This window comes from Canis lupus, chromosome 37 (genome assembly GCF_011100685.1).
Source record: "Canis lupus familiaris isolate Mischka breed German Shepherd chromosome 37, alternate assembly UU_Cfam_GSD_1.0, whole genome shotgun sequence".
Lineage (NCBI taxonomy): Eukaryota > Metazoa > Chordata > Mammalia > Carnivora > Canidae > Canis > Canis lupus.
Window position 1 is genome coordinate 22,379,433 of NC_049258.1, and position 17,433 is coordinate 22,396,865.

Consider the following 17,433-nt stretch of genomic DNA (forward strand, 5'->3'; position numbering starts at 1 on the left):
GAAAAGAAACAGCCTTACTTCAAACAAGATGAGATCCTTTTAAGTGTAAATATTCTAAACTAAGTCAAAATACATTTTTAATGCCCAATGAGTTTTTTAAATTATCCAATCAACCAGCTCCTCAATAATTCAAATACTCCAGTGTCCATTTATATTTTTGAAATCAATGAGATGGATCCTAGTATATTTTAAATCTAAAATTTAACTCAAATACCCTGAAAAAAAAATCTGAAATTAGTCATTACAATTAGCTCAGATTTAATGATTAATCTTTCATTCAATGTGAACTTTTCTAGGCAGTTAGCTAATCAGAAGAAAACACTGAAGAACAAACTCTCAGGTAACATCCATTGAGGAAAAACCTGAAAATTCTTAGTTGTTAAAAATCTCAAAGAAATTTATCACTGCTGTTTCAATGAAGATTTTTCCAATTCAATGTACATTTTAGACCTACCTGTAAATGTTCCTTATTACAGAGATCTCACATAACACTTCAGAGTTAGATTTAAAGTAAATAAAATTGGTGATGAGATGAAACGATGAAAGACAAGGAAGTGCTGGAGGGAAAAATATGGTGATCCCATTGACTAACATCTACTAGATACAAAGTTCTGGAAATGACTGCTCCACACACTGTGGACAAGAGCACTGAGTATACTACAAAAAAATAAATGACTTCATAGCTTGAATTTTCCCTTGAGAGTTTAAATACAGCTGCATGAGTCAAATTATTTATTTGTTTATTTATTTATTTATTTATTTATTTATTTATTTATTTATTTATTTAAGACAGAGTGAGAGAGAGCGAGAGAGAGAGCAGGAGCAGAAAGGAAGGGACAGGGCAGCCCGGGTGGCTCAGCGGTTTAGCACTGCCTTCAGCCCAGGGCATGATCCTGGAGACTCCGGATCAAGTCCCATGTCAGGCTCCCTGCATGGAGCCTACTTCTCTCTCTGCCTCTCTCTCTCTCTATGTCTCTCATGAATAAATAAATAAAATCTTAAAAAAAAAAAAAAAAAAAGGAAGGGACAGAGGGGAAAAGTAGGCTCCTCAATGACCATGGAGCTGACGCTGAACAGGAACCTGGGATCGGGACCCCAACCAAAGGCAGACACTCAACCAACTGAGCCACCCAAGTGCCCCTCGATTTGTTGCTAATTGCTAGAATGTAATAGCTGTGACTAAAAGTGGGCATTTTCTGCCTGTATTTAAAATAGTGTCTCTCAAGTTGTGATTACAACTTTCGGAGGTAAAGCAGACAAGTTTAAAGGATAAGAAAAACTAAAGCTTACTGGACCTGTATCTTCCTCAGCATGTTTTTTTTCAATTTCCAGATGCTCCTTATTAGAAAAATCACAAGGTTTACTTTTTAAACCAACTATCATCCCTCATGTGTTCTTCCCTTGCACCATCTCTTTTTCCCTTCAATCTAAATAACTTCAGAGGATCAAAAGTAATGTTTTAAGAAGTGCTCCCTTATAAAAGTGAACACAAATCACTAAATGTTAATTTTTCAAATCATGGAAATGATGCCAGTAATTGTTTTCCTCTGATAGAGTTGCAAGACATACAACACCTTTAGATTCTCTTCCCATATTGGGGAAGAATTGTTTCAGGGATTATCATTTCTAAGTCCTTGTTAAGAAGATCTTTCTAAATCCTTCTAAATATCAAAAAAGCTAAATCTGTATGTCCAGTCACAGACAGTTAATCAGACCTGCTGGCTCAAAAGCTGGAAAAAAAAAAATGTTTAGAATGTGTTAATTTCGGCAGCCTCAGTGTGACCAGTTTCTGAGTGGGATACTCACAGGCTTCCATCTGAGAATGTACTTGGAAATGTGAGATGGTTCTGGGGCATTCCACTGGATGGGGTGAGAATTGGGTTGACTGGGGGTCTCAGTGATGATTACTTGGACGGGGCCAGTTGTGCCTGAAAATGAAAATGTGAGATTTGGTGATCTTGGATATTCACTTACTTTGGCTTAAAAAGTTAGTGCACATGGATGGCCATCATTAAAAGACAGTTTTGCTGATCAGTAAATGTGAGTAGAGTAAAAAAAAAAAAAAAAAAAAAAAAATTCTGGGATCACTTTTCTACATCCTGACCTTGGAAATCAATGCAACAAAATTCTTTCTTGGTCAATAGATCGTTGTCCTTCACATGAGAAATGCAAATAGAACTTGTTTATAGCAAATAAAATTTGAAAAATGCCTCTGAGTTTGCTTTTACTCTCCATTTTCAAAGTAAGAATTTTGAGAAAATTGTGAAACTACCCTAACCCAAATAAAGGGACACAGAATCCAAACTCTATTTATTTAGCATACTAAGCTTCTTTAAAGCAAATTCTCATTTGTGAACGTCTTCATCATGAACAAATCTACCCACTAAAAAGGGAACATTCCAAAGGCCATACGACATGATGTAAAACGCAATTTCTAAATGGGATGGAATCCTAGGTGAATAATTATAGGCTCATTTTTCTTTCTTTCCTTTTTCAAATTTAACCAACGTGGGGCTCTCTACACCCAACATAGGGCTTGAACTCATGACCTTGGCCAAGATCAAGAGCTGCACACTCTTCTGACTGAGCCAGCCAGACGCCGCAAGACTCAGTTTTATTTATCAGCCTATGCATCCTATTAGAGGAAGAGTTTTAGTTCCAGTTTTACTAAATAACTGTATTCCAAAATCCTACTACCAAGTGCTCAAATTATTAAGAGATCAACTTTTTTCTTTTCAAAAGCAGTTACCAACTGAAATGGCATTTTGAAGTATATACTAAATTCAGTATTTCCACAACTCAATACGTATGACTATTTCCAACAAAATTTAAAATATGGTTTCGGTTCTTCTTTAAAAAAAAACATATAACGGAAGCAGAATTAATTTCTTAATAGTGTAGATGCCATTTAAGATAATAATGAAAAAAGAGATAATAATGAAATAGCATTTAAGCTTGCAGAATAGAACAGCGTCTTTTTCGTAAACACTGTCTTTTTTACAATGTCAATCAATGGTCTACTTATTAGAAATAAAATAAAGTTCCCTGTCATAACCTTTCAAAGAATTTCTAACTGCTACTCTATCAAAAAAAGCCACATTTTGCAAGTTTCATAAGGCATTTCACCAGACTGTTAACAGATTTAAGTTTTCTAAAAGCTCATAGGAAAAAAAAAGGGGGGTTTTCAAACTATTATCTTTGCTGTTAAATTCTCTTTAAAAACAAGGCTTTCTATAGTAGAACAAATACATAACTTGCATGTCTCTGTAGACTCAGAAGTTTTAAAATAATAAACTCGCTTCCACACTGGGAATAATTCAAAGTGGTTGAAGACTAACAAATATTCTCTGGATCTTAATTCCATTTAATGTACATATTTCAAAGCCACGTGAATACCAAAATCCACAAATAAAATTCTCAGTTTTCCATTCTAAAGCAGTGTACATTTCACAGGACATGTTCGGATGTTTGTTTTAATCAATTGGCATAAGTTAATTGCATGTGACTTTTTAACTTAGTCTTCTTGTTCATGAAGATCCTTACAAAGATAAATAAGTTTTTTAATAAATTTAAATAAATAAGACAAATAATGGAGTAAAATGTTGGAGATGTGACTTCTGTGAACATCAATAAATTATTTATGATTACTGGCATAAAGTTGTTTAAATATTGATCCTCCAAAGAAGTCCTACTATAATTTCCTTAAGGAAGGAGTCTCGGTGTCCATCGAAAGATGAATGGATAAAGAAGCTGTGGTCTGTGTATACAATGGAATATTCCTCAGCCATTAGAAACGACAAATATCCACCATTTGCTTCAACATGGATGGAACTGGAGGGTATTATGCTGAGTGAAGTAAGTCAATCAGAGAAGGACAAATATATGGTTTCATTCATTCAGGGAATACAAAAAATAGTGAAAGGGAATAAAGGGGAAAGGAGAGAAGATGAGTGGGAAATATCAGTGAGGGAGACAGAACACGAGAGACTCCTAACTCTGGGAAAATGAACAAGGGGTGGTGGAAAGGGAGGTGGACTGGGGGTTGGGGTGACTGGGGGATGGGCACTGAGGGGGGCACTTGACTGGATGAGCACTGGGTGATATGACATATGTTGGCAAATTGAAATCCAATTCATTTTTTTTCCTTAAGGAAAGAGACACCTGATATGTATTTTACTTGGTTTGGCAATCATAATTTTGAGGGAAGGAAAAGTTTACAATGCTATAGAATGTACAACAACGAGAGAGATCCTTAATGTCAACCACAGACATTGGGTGAAGACGGTGTCAATGCAGGTTTATCAATGGTGACACATGCACCAGTGTGGTGGGGAATGTGGGTAACGGGGAGGTTGTGCATGTGTGGGAGCAGGAGCTCTATGGGAAAGCTCTGTACCTTCCTTTCAATTTTGCTGGGAACCTAAAACTGCTCTAAACCCCCCCCCCCAAAACAAAAAACCAGCGTGTAATTAAAAGCAAAAGGTTATGATGGTAAAATATCTATCAAGTTTCAGGAAGGCAATACAAATGTCCTCTACTGCCCATCTTTAGCCATAATCATGTTCCCTTGGTCCACGAAGAGGAGGGTGGCAACAGGAAAAGGCGACTCATTGGTTTTTACCTCCACGATGGAGCAAAACTACAGAAGTTTCTTTTCTTTCTTAAACGTTAAGCACTGGTTCAAAATTGTAGGTTTTGAAAGTCACGCTTGAACCATAGCCCAGTTCCTTAAGGGAACTGCACAGAACAGTAGTGTGGATTTCATGCATTTAGTATATTTTTGTTCAGAAAGTAAAGCGACCGCGTCCATCATTTGTAAGGTCAACTAAATTCTGATTACCACTCTACCTTCATCTACATATGATCTGAAGACAGGAAATCTGAAAATTCTGACATCATTGACATCAATTAGATGTGATAAAACAAAAATGAACCCAACTGGTCTACGCTAGCAATTACCATTGTAAAAACCGGACTCCCTCTCGTATTCAGTATGGTCAGACTAACCATAAAACAGCTAAGTAGAAACATGACACAATGTGTATACTTTTAAAATCAGTTTAAAATAAGGCTGAAATGAATCATTTCCAGTACCGATGACCCTGGGGAAGTTAAATATTTATGAGTTTGCGACTCAGTCCTTTTTTTCTCTATTTTATTTGCTGAGATCTGTGCTTTCCTAGCTGTTTATTGACAAACCAAATGCCTCTTATCTACTCTCAGTTTGAACAACTCCACCAAATCCTCTGCAGGAGGAGCAAACAGGGCAAGGCTCAGAGGCAGTCTACCGGTAATCTGTGGCGCCTTCATTCTTTCCACACCCATAAAGCCCCATGTGCTAGGCATGAACCATTAAGCAAACCAGGCATGGAGATAAGCACCCAACCGCGTCCTGAGGGCAAACACCGTCCCCCTCTCCAAATCTCCTCCTCTAGATTCACTGGGCATTCCGCTTACCCTTTTTAAATAGTAGGAACAAAGTCGACTTGTAAAACCCCAAAGCAGAAGGCTTCCTTCCCATCCAGATTTCACCCCATCATGTCCACCTAAACACTTCCAGAGAGCCGCTTTGTGAACAGGCTCGTGTTAAGAGTGAGAAAAAAAATTTCCCTCTAAGTTATGGAGGATGATTTTCAACAAGTTGCCACACCAGTAACAATCATTAACATAGAAACTAGGGAGCATTTCTTTAGATGTTTCTATCATGTAGTTGCCTCACTAAAGAAAAATAACAATGATGTAATTTCTGAACTGAAGGTATTTCTGCAATCAGATTTTTAAAAAATTATTAAACAAAAAAAATTATATTAAGTGATTTCTCCACCCAAATCTGCCATGAAATACAACTTAAGAGCCAGGTGAATTTGTGCTGTGAGCCTGTTAAGGCAAAGTCACCTCTGACAGCCCTAACAGTACCTGAGGGTTGGGGACAACCAGGTTTCTTCCAAGTTTGTTGAAAGGGTATATCTGGGTGGTTAGTATTTAGGATCAGAGATCGTTAGATTGTTAGTGCTAGAAAGACCTTTAAAGGCAATGGGCTTTCATCTCCTCATTTTACAAATGGGAACACGATGAGTGGAGCTTGACGTGGATCTCTTTCACAGCACACGGACAGCCCGGACCCACGTCTTGGCAAACTCTACCTTTGGCTAAATTGTTCCGTATCTGATTCTCTACGATAGTGAATCTCTGACTACACTATGGAGGGGTTTAGTTTACTTAATCTTAATTTATGTCATAGGCAGATTCTGATATTCTGAAAACTTCTTTTGGTTTCTGAATGTGGGCCCTATTTCAAGCCTAAGGTTAACAGAAATCTAGGAGGCTCCGCACCTCGGTAGCTGCTCAAATAACCGGTACTAAAGATGAGAGCTTCCCAATTCACCATGTCTTATTATAATTAAATTTAAAAACTTGTTTTCTTTTTCTAAAATGAGTTAATCACACCTACAGCTAGGCATTCATTATGTCCTGTGACCTAAAAAATCCCCAGCAATAAACAGTTGGGCGTATTTGAACTGCGTGGGCAGAAAATTGACTAAATTACTCAACTCTTGACCCAGAATACTTTGTTCTAGACTCCAATTGATCAAACAAATGAAAATTTTGACACAAAGAGGCCCTGGATGAAATGTTGAGCGAACACACAGTGAACCCACATACTCTATACTGTATTCCATATCATCCCCCTATGCAATCTTTCTATTGAGAGTCATAACATAAAACCCCAACCCTTCACTCCCAGCGTAGCTCCCAGCATGGTTTCTATTTCCATGTGCAGACAGGAGATCAAATTAGTTGGAGCGTTTTAACTTAACGGAATGCTCTACAGTGTTCAGAAACAAACTGACACACCAGCACATTTTCACCGCCTTATAGATATTGTACTTGAAAGGAAAATCATTTTAGTCAAATATCGGATTCTTAGATTGTGATAAGAGCAAAAGATGGGAAAAAGAGAGGAAGCCGATACAGGTGTCAGAGTGTTAAAAACACTGATGCTGCCCTGTTTTCACAACTCAGTTGGAAGTTCTCAGTTTGCACCAACACAGCTACTTACCTGGATAGGTCTGCAAAGGCTGGCAATGCCACTCCCCAATGCCACGGCCATAGCAGTAGCACTGGTACCGGACACCATGCACATACTTCTCCCATGAGTCTCCAATTTGATAAAATGTTCGAGTTTCTGAATCCTGGCATTGGTCTAAAATATACACAAAGTAAAAGAAGCAGCATTGAAGACTCAGAGCTACAAACTGAATTTCAGTGTGCCGGAGCTAGCATATTCTTAGTTTATTGGAAACTTACGACTTATTTGTCCTTACAAATATATGTGGTTACTAAATATTTTGTTCATATCTTTTACCTTACGAGACAATTAGTAAAGAAGAAAAAAATACGTTGGCAAATCGAACTCCAATAAAAAAATATACAAAAGAAAAAAAAAGCACCCAGTGGAAGAAATACTGTTTTCTAAAAAGACAGTTATTTCTAAATAAAAATTGTATGATTTAGATTTCAGTACATACTGACATTCTGAATGGCAGTTTGAGAAAACTAAATTAGATATTATTTTGCCTACATTAATGCAACTCGCCGCTTGAATAGTAAGAACAAAATATCACTTTAAACACCTCTTTAAATTTTGAAGGACTCCAGTTTACATGTAAATGGATGAACTAGATTTTGACCTATGAATACTTGCTGAGCAGTTTCTGAAAAGAGCTCTCTGGCTTCTGTATCAGCTTTGATCATCTCAGGTCAAACAAACTCATCTGATGGGTTTGTTTTCTTAGTGAGCAACAGGCCTCCTTTGGTAAAGGAATATTAATGGGTTACCTTAAAGCTGGCCATGCAGCTCTGTCAAGGCTCAACCTTCGCTATTTGCTTAGACCTATTATAAAGGGCAGCCAAGAAAAATAAAGTATTTGGAAGGAGGTATTTACTGGCATGAGCATCTGCACAGTCAGCAAAGGAAAGTTCTCTTTCATAACACGGATTCTCTTTATGATTCAGAACCAAAGAACTAATTCTATTCCATTAAAATAAACCTGCGTGGGTTACCAAACTCAGTGACAACATCAAGTTGATATACTGGGTCATGATTAGGGAAAAGATTTTACCAAGCTCTCTGCAAGCCACTGATCAAAGCCAACTTCAGTGATGTGATATGAAATCGCTCTCCTTATCTGAAACTTGTTAACGAGTCCCAGCAACCAAAACCATCTAGACACGAGAGTTAATTACCAATGGGATCGCACTTCCATCTGCCCCGGCCCTGACCAAAGCAGGTACAATTCAGCATGTGTCCCTCTTCATGACGCTTGTGGAATGTGTCGTTCACATTGTAAGTGATGTCATCAACAATGCACTGATCTGTTTAGGAAACAGTGGGATGGTGGAGAACTTTCTTAAGTTTTGCAATGAAATTTAAAAATGCCATGCTTTTTTTTTTTTTTTTTTTTTTTTTTTTTTTAAGATTTATTTAGGGTGCCTGAGTGGCTCAGTCCATTAAGCATCTGCCTTTGGCTCAGGTTATGATCTTGGAGACCTGGGATTGAGCCTCACATTGGGCTCCCTGCCTAGCATGGAGTCTGCTCTTCCCTCTCCCTCCGTACCTTCCTCCACCTGGTGTGTGTACTCTCTTTCTCAAATAAAGATTTATTTATTTATTAGAGAGAGAGAGGGCGAGAGCTTGTGCAAGCTGGGGGAGGGACAGAGGGAGAGAGAGAATCTCAAGTGGACTCCACACTGAGTGCGGAACTGGGCTCGATCTCAGGACCCTGAGATTATGACCCGAGTGGACACTTAACCAACTGAGCCACCCAGGCACCCCCAAAATACCAAGTTTCTCAAAGTGTACAGTTTTTTTCACCAAATTATCAACACTTCCCACTAGAATAACTTTTCTACCAGCATAGAATGAACACTTTTTCAAAGTTTGGTCAGGAATACAATTTTTGGAAAAAATAATTCTTTATCACAAAAGCTCTTTCTTACAAACTTAAATATCAGAGGCCAAGGTATATACAACTACCAGAATGTGGTAAGATATACCTTCCCGTGGAAAGGTAATTTTTTAATAAATGCGCATTTTACTTTTGGAAAAGTTCTTGCATAGATGATAACGTCCTTCAGATCTCTGCTTGCTCTGAGAAATAGGGAGAAAGATCAAATATACTTAGGAAGCACCCAGCACGGTGTCATGGTCTGATCTCTGTAACAGGTGGGGTGGATTTGGGAAATAATTTAACATCTATGGCATTTGTGAAATTAAAAAGAAAAATAGGCCAACTCTGCTCCTAACTCTCTGAGAGATCCTGAGAAATTACTTTCCCCGTTTGGGTCTCAGTTCCTTCATCTGGAAAGTGAAGAGTTGGTCTGTATGTCTTTCTAGGGTTCCTTTCACTTCTGCAAGATCATGCGGAATTATGATTACTCCTGGAGTGTGTTACCCACAAAAGGAGAACGAGTTCAGGCCCATGTCAACATACCAGTTACACGAAATATTTATTGGCTCAGAGTTCTGCCTAAATCTTAGTTTTCAAATCAAAGAAACAGAAGTACTAAAATGGTTTTAATAAATCGCCATCCCTCTATCATATACCAGGATCCAAAGGAAAACATTTGAGTTGAGCAAAAGAAATAGGTCTCTCTGTCACCTTCAGTTTGGATCTGCAAGGATCTGATTTTAGAACAGCAAAGTGTCAGGGCACCTGGGTGGCTCAATGGGTTAAGTGTCTGCCTTCAGCTCAGATCATGATCTCAGGGTCCTGGGATCCAGCTCAGCGGGGAGCCTGTTTCTTCCTCTCCCTCTGCCCTTCCCCCTACTAGTCTTCTCTCACTTTCTCAAATAAAATATTTTTAAAAACCCAGCAAAGTCTCTTTTCTTTACAGAAACTATCCAATCTTTCCTCGACGTGACTCCAATGGCATATCTAGAAGCTAAAAGGATCAGATCCTTGTGTCTTTGGAGTCATCTTCTCAGCTCAGTGTAAGTACTCACATACTGGGATGCTTCAGAATTTTAGAATTGCTCTGCCAGCTTTTCTCCACTGGCTGCCTAACATGAGAGGCTTATCCTGCACAGGAGGCCGATGGTGTGGCCCCGCATAGTTCCTCTCCTGCTCTTGGTAAACTACAAGTTTCCACATACAAACTTGGTCCTCTCTGTGCTCCTGTTTCTATCAAATGTTCTCATTAATAAGCAAGCATACCTCGGAGCTGGGAGTAGGCAACACAAGTCCATTCTCCACGACCATTCCCAACGCATGTGCACCTCATCATGTGGCCCATATCGTGCTGTTTGTCCCACTGATCTCCAATGCGATACATGACCCCTTCATTGGTTGTGCAGATTTCCTCATGGGCTGGATAGAAATGGATGGGAAAATGATACAGGGTCTAAAAACATACGCGGTATCATCGGTCCAGCGTGGATTATCCTAAGAACTCTCACTGTGAAAGCAGTCTGGTGAGCCTCAAAGAAGTCTCAGTGCTATTCTGGGCCTGTGTAGAGCTTTGAGTCCCAGAGAGCAAACTCAATCCAAAGGGGAAGTACGTGGTAGGGAATTGTTGCAGGAAAGGTTGGGGGATGTTCAAAGCACGATAATACCTACAGGTTCACACAACGGGTCTGCATTGTTCTAGAAGACCGATGTTGACTACTGCCCCATAACTTTTTCTAGTTCCAGGTTATTCTACCCCAGAGGGAAATTCTGTGTTCGGGTACAGAACACATAGCTAAAGCATGGTTTTCTTCTAAATCCAACCTTCTCTCTTGAGAATGAAATGTTGAAAGAAATGAAAGTGAGTGTAAGTAGTATTCTTGGGTTTCACTGCCTTATACGTACACCTGATGATGCATAGTTCGTGGTTCTTGGTTCTACAGGTCGAAGATCAAATGTAATCTACGGGGTTCTTGAAACTTGAAAACAAAAGGTATGGACTCCCCTTACCCCATTTGTACCAACTTGATCTCTCTAAATGAGAAAAGATCCCATACTTGTCAGAAAACATAGTTTTGGCCATTTTGGTATTTCCTTAAGTGATAGAGCTGATTCTGAGTGAACCACAGTTGTGTGTGAATATTGCAGGTCCGTGTCTGCAGCAGTTGCACATGGAATATTTTAAGCTACTCAGTTGTGTGCTCCTTACAAATGACAAACCTGCAAAAAGTGTGCCTTTCCAGATGTTTTAAAAAGTATTCTTAATGTATTTACATATTTTTGGGTGTTAAATTATACCAAAAGGATTTTACAATCATATAAATAATTGTATAGTATATATTAATTGTATGCAACATATAATTCTATGCATATATCTTATGAAGTTTTGTGCTGTCTGAAAATTAAACACTTAATGGGTGAAATGGGAGTAAATTAGACACTATTCTTTTGTCTAACTCCATAATTGGATGGCCCACGGGGTTTCATCTTACCGGCCATGGGGCAAAATCCAAACTTCTGGTCAGCATCGTAGTTCGGCGTGGTTCCGCACCACTTCATGTTGTCTCTCCTGCCCTCAGAAGTACAGTCCGTGTAGTTGTGGTTGTTGTACAGGAAGGGGAAGTGGCACAAGGCACCATTGGAATTTCCACCTCGAGTCTGAACCAAAACTGCCCAGGGTAGTACACAAATAGGAAGGAAAATATTACACAACTGAGCCTCTCAGTGTACAGCGGGGCATATCTACAGGAAGGTTCCAAGTGAGCCAGGTTTCTGAAGCTAATTCACAGGGAGTCTACCTCAGAATAAAGGAGACCTGATAATAGAGTTGCAAGCTTCCTTGGCGTATTCACCTTCACCTTCAAAAGAGATTTAAATCCAATCTCACTCTCATTTTCCCAGCCAGGAAAGAAAAGATCAAATGGTTGCTTTGAATAAAACATAGTTTTAACCAGAAGAGAAGCAAAAGCACTCAGGCATCCACCCTGTGTGTTCTTTAGCCCTGCGGGATTGCCTACGGACTTTAATATACCCGTATCTTTAATCACATCGTGATCCCAACACGTCTAAAATAATTGAACTGGAGGGCTTCCCCCTTGGTGTCACTTCCCAAGGGTCCTGGGGAACATGGAAGGATCTTGGGCGGCCAAGTCGGCTTCGTGCCTCTTGGGTCCAGGTCAAACCAAAGTGCTACTTCTTCTGCAGCCTCAAGATTAATGGCTAGAAGGCTGGCAAATCAAAGTAGGGATGAGAAATGACTTTTTTTCTCTGCTGTGTGTTGCCCTTGGGAGACTCACCAGTATGGTCTGTACAGAAGGAGTACTTCTGGTCTTGCTCGTAATTGGAAGTTGTGCTGCACCACAGATGTCCATCCTGCCGCCCTTCTGTGGTGCAGGAGTAGAAAGTCCTGCCGTTGTAGGTGAATGGTAAGACACAGGGTTCCCCGTTTGAATTGCCACCGTAAGTTTGGGTGACGGCTACAAGCAAAACCAAAAGGATCTCGGTAAATAAGGCTGCACTTATCTCCTACCAGTAGCTGCTTATTTCTAGCTTGAGACTGAGCTTGTGCCCTCAAGCTGCCAGTAGAGATAATCACCTAGTTAATGTCAGTCAAAATGTGTCACTTTGGGGGGCACCTGAGTGGCTCAGTGGTTGAGTTGATCCCGCGGTCCTGGGATCGAGTCCCGCATTGGGCTCCCTGCATGGAGCCTGCTTCTCCCTCTGCCTATGTCTCTGCCTCTCTCTGTCTCTCATGAATAAATAAAATCTTTAAAAAATATGTGTTACTCAGGAAACCGGTCTTTTGCAGATGGAGGGATGCTTGAGTTCTGCCCATGTCTTTTGTCGCCATCTATGCTGCCATGCCTCAGTTTCCCCATTTGTAAAGGTATATGAATACAGGTTGACTAAGAATGCTGCTCAGAGTATACTGGAGGGGTGTATACGACTCTGTGGGTGCCTTCATCATTAATACACGAGGTTATTCTAGGGGAAAAGTTAAGTGCATCGATTGTTACTGCTATCGTTATTACCACTTGGTAGCCCAGAGAAAAACGCATCAGGTTGTTGAGAGAAGCTTCCATCGAGAAGCTCCAGAAACGTGAGATTTAGAGTCTAAACTAAGGCTGATTTGCTATTCAGAAAGCAACTCTCTTGTAACAACATTTTAGACAAATAAAGATAATACACAGCAGTTGAATCCCCAGTAGGGGAAAGAAAATACATAGATTAAAAAGATTGGAAGAAAATATATGAAATGCCAACCTGGTTGTTATCACAGGGTGGTAAGATTATAAGCTTTTCTATAGATTATAAGCTTGTTTTATTGTTTTACTTTTTTTTTTCCTGTAAATGGATGTATTGCCTTCCAAAAATTAAATAATAAAAAGTTATCAGCACTGTTTTTTGAAAAGATAATACAGACCTGTCTCTTGGCAGCTGACTCCATTGCCCAGGCAAGTGCAAAGCATTTGCTTATTTCCTTGTGTCTTCAGCCACTGCATCCCCACAGAGTAAACCACGCCACTGTCCGTGACGCAGTGACCGTAGGGAGCCGGCTGTGGGTGAGGCTGGGGCTGGTAAATGGCCGTCCGGACATCTGTGAAGGGGCCTGATCCTGAGGGCATGAGAAGGGACAGTCACAATGCTGGATAAGAGACAACAACTACCTTCCAGACTAGGGATCTTCAGGGTCCCACACAGATCGCTCTGAAATCCACCGCGTTACTGACCTGCAACCTGGAAGGAAATGCCCCTTCCTTTCTGCAGAAGCTTCTACATGCAGCCTAGGAAATACTCTGTAAGAGTCCTCCAGATGGTCTCCATCTTCCAGCTTATCTGCAGCTACTGGGATTGCATTTCTACATCGCAGGCACTATCCCGCCACTCAACAGAGCAGATGCCCTCAACAATTCCTACTCACACCAGGAAGCTCACGGTCCCCTTCCTCCCTTGCCATGGCCTCATCTCCTCATTCCCTCACGTACCCTGTGCTGTCTTCATGCCTCTCCCTTCTCCTGAGATGGTCTGCCTCACCCTTGCTCTCTTGGCAGCTTTCGTAAGTTCAATACCATTGGGCATTCCTCTTCCTGATGTTGTTTTTGAGAAGTCCCCCCCATGGTCATCTGTGTGCCTCTGAGCTCATCAGAGAACACCTTGGGATTCTCTAGAAGTTGCCCCTCCTTCCACATTTTGTTTCTCCTCCGGGTCATTTGGGGATTTGTGTGTGTGTGTGTGTGTGTGTTTCTAAAACCAATCCATCCTCTTAACACAGCTTTCCTTTCAGAGTAAGACAACAACAGAATATGTTGTTCTTTTTTAAAAAAAAAACTTTTAGAAATCTGTTCTCCCAAAGGTCAGGGAGAACTGATGCCAGAATAACTGCAGACTGAAATCAGCGTCTCCCTAAGTGCTGCTCAACACTAGAACCCAAAGACATGTCAGACAGTGGGTCCCATGGTCACACACGCTAGGGAGACGTCATCTGTATTTATATACTCCACTAAAGAGCCACAATGCAAAAGGACGTAAAGATCCTACAGAAAGAGGTTCCATTTTGTTCAACCCAATGTTTCTCAAACTTTTTTGAACAGAACATTTTCTCTATAATATTCATAATATTAATAGAAATAGACATTTATTGAATCTTTACCCCCATTAAATCCCAACTACAGGCTTAATTTAAACTATTTCAGGAGATTGATCTTTGTAATTGGTTTTTCTTTTTTTTTTCTTTTTTTGGTTAACAGTAATTTCACTGATAATAATCACTGATAATAAACTCAAAGATACCACCGAATCTAATCTTGTTCACCTTCAGAAGTGCTCAGAACAAGATGAAAACTCATCAAAAGGAGGAAAATCTAAACAAAGCATAAATATTTTTAGCCTAATGACTCATTGATAAAAGGCTAAGCAACAATGGCTAGTACGTTATTCAGTGAAAACTTGAGAAATTATTAAGAATGTAACAAGCACACACCCTCAATCGTCATATTTCTGTCTTTCAGACTCTTCCAAAGCAAGCTACAATGCACAGATCTCATTCTCATACTAGAAATAATGAAAACTTCTCTCTCTTTTTAAATCCTTAGACATTGTGTCATTTATTCTCATCTCTAGGCCTCTTTTGAATTTCTGGAATTGTGAATGCCAATACATGAAGAAAATGATTGTGCATTATTTTATGGAATGCAACAAAGTTTTGCTGGAGCATGGAAACCACACATAAAGGATTGTTTCTGTTACAAAGAAAGCTGAATGTCAGGACAAGGAAATATATTCCATTTTGAAAAAGAACAACTGTACTTCTTTTCCCCTTGTCCTAGCAGAAGAATCAAATAGTCATGTAACTCATCATAACTCTTCTGTTTCCATTAAAATGCACTTCAGGTATTAAAAATGCACAGGCGTGGGGATGCATATGTGTATATATATCTATACATCAGTTGTGTAGCTTTTATAATATTAGCATTTCCTTAAAGGTCAGTTTAATCTCTTGGGGCTAACACTGCTTTTCTCCCCCCACTAAGATTGTTATTTCATTTTTATTTATATTTAAAACCTGAAAAAAAATAAAAAAAAATAAAAAATAAAAAAATAAAACCTGACATTAGACAAAGTCTTAATGACTAACAATCTGTAAACGAACTCAGATTATTAGCAGAAACCCTGCAACTCATCCTCAAATGGCACGTCAAAGGAAAGATAGAGTTGCTGAAATATTTTTTTGGAATGCCTTCCCAATTCGGGCCCTGCTGGTTCCATGCTCACCGGTGGAAGTGGTCTGCAGAGACGCGTGCCTTTCACACTTCCACTCCCCTCTGCCATTGCCCGTACAAATGCACTGAAGCAGGTTCCCCCGGTTATCCTTCTTGCTCCAGGTATCTCCGATTCTGTAGGATGTCCTGGTGTCCTGATCATTGCATCTGTCTGTGTCAGAAAGGAAGTATTTAAATATGCAAATCAGGTCAACCTGAAAAAAAGCTCCAGAGTCAACCTCCCAAAAAAGAGTGCAGTCACTGAAAGTTCAGTGAGCCAATCTTTGGTGATGAAATGTTCATACCCAGCTCTGGCGACCACTGGCATCGACCTCCTGAAAGATGGGATTTGGTTTGTTACGGCAGAAAGAGAGATGTGTGATTTTGCATGATTTAGTCTTGTTCTGCTTCCCTGTTTGCCAAAATACTTTTTCGTCATCTCTCACTCATTAATTTTTTTAAAAAATTGTTTTCACATTGGTCCTTTGATCAAGTTCATTCTCTGGCTTTCTGTTCTTCCCTCTCTTTCCTTCCCAGGCTCTCTCTGCTTTCTCCCTGTAATTACTGTATATGACCGACCGGCCTTCCAAGAGGGGACTTTCTTCAGAGATTAATAAACAATAGAGTGGAGAGTAAGGTTCAAAAGGTCTCCCCCACTTGCCCCAAAGAAGCTAAAAAGACAGCAGCATCTGCCTCTTCATTTGTTATGTAAGAAAATTCAGGGGACTACCAACTTTGACTAAAATGTTCTCTTTCCCTCCTCCCCCAGCACACATGGATTTAAAATCACCAATCAAATGGTTTCTTTTGAATTGCTTGGCATTAACCCTCCATGGAAAAAATGGCATCTTGTAATTTGTGACTGAATTGCCATCAGCCTGTGTGTTCAATCATCTGGTAAGTGGATTGTTTCAGTAATAATCCAGTTTTGCCCATATGCTATCCAGAGAGAAGAGAGGATCTGATTTGCATCAGAATCAGAAAGTCATCTCACTGGGTGAGAGAAAACAATCAGACGGTTGATATAAGTCCATACAAATACCCAGACACGTGGATCTACCACCAGAATGGAGGTCTGGATGAAGACGGGCTGGTTACATACAGCCTTTCCCCAAATCCCAGCTAAAAGGACTGTCTTCCCTAAAACCCCCATAGCACTATTCTCAGTATTTGTCTTGAAGTCCTTAATTTTGTGCTCTGTAGAAGATGAATATGTATAAGCCTTTCTCATCTCCCTGACCTACTTACTAAGTGCTCTTCGGAGGCTGGGCTACTGTCCAATTCAGTTTTGTGTTCCTATACCATTCTGTACAAAGTGGAGGACTTATAAAACTTCATGGAATAAATGGCTTTTCTTTGAGGAACTTATCCCAAACTTGTTATTAGAAGAGCTTTAAATAATAGATGAGGGTTTGAGTCATCGCCACCAAGGTCTTGAAAGTCTGATGATCATAATACCATTTTAAATGCAAAAGATCTAATGAACCAGCAAGTTTCTGGGAAAGACTGTCAGAATTATTATCACTTTCCGTCAAAGACTTATTTTTTATTAGCAAAGAATTCAAATTTGGGTGATGAGCATGTGAAGACGGTTAAATACTTTAAGCTAGATAAAGAAAGAAAATAGGTTCAATATATTTTAGATTTAAGATTTATTAATAACACCAACTGTTAATGGCAGTTTTGCTTCAATCAATTCTATGGTTGCTATTTGTTTGAAAGGTATA

At 39.6% G+C, this 17,433-nt stretch overlaps 1 protein-coding gene across 1 annotated transcript in view; it reads right to left on the minus strand.

Annotated features, from left to right (window-relative positions):
- The window catches only part of FN1 (fibronectin 1), a 66,451-nt gene that overhangs the window by 43,120 nt on the left and 5,898 nt on the right, over positions 1–17,433 (minus strand). The window contains exons 6-13 of the mRNA XM_038585906.1: positions 15,720–15,878; positions 13,372–13,563; positions 12,245–12,424; positions 11,441–11,617; positions 10,218–10,370; positions 8,248–8,376; positions 7,061–7,204; positions 1,807–1,928 (exon numbers count right to left, since the gene is read on the minus strand). Coding sequence (XP_038441834.1) covers positions 1,807–1,928; positions 7,061–7,204; positions 8,248–8,376; positions 10,218–10,370; positions 11,441–11,617; positions 12,245–12,424; positions 13,372–13,563; positions 15,720–15,878 — 1,256 coding nt within the window. The remainder of the gene's footprint in view (positions 1–1,806; positions 1,929–7,060; positions 7,205–8,247; positions 8,377–10,217; positions 10,371–11,440; positions 11,618–12,244; positions 12,425–13,371; positions 13,564–15,719; positions 15,879–17,433) is intronic.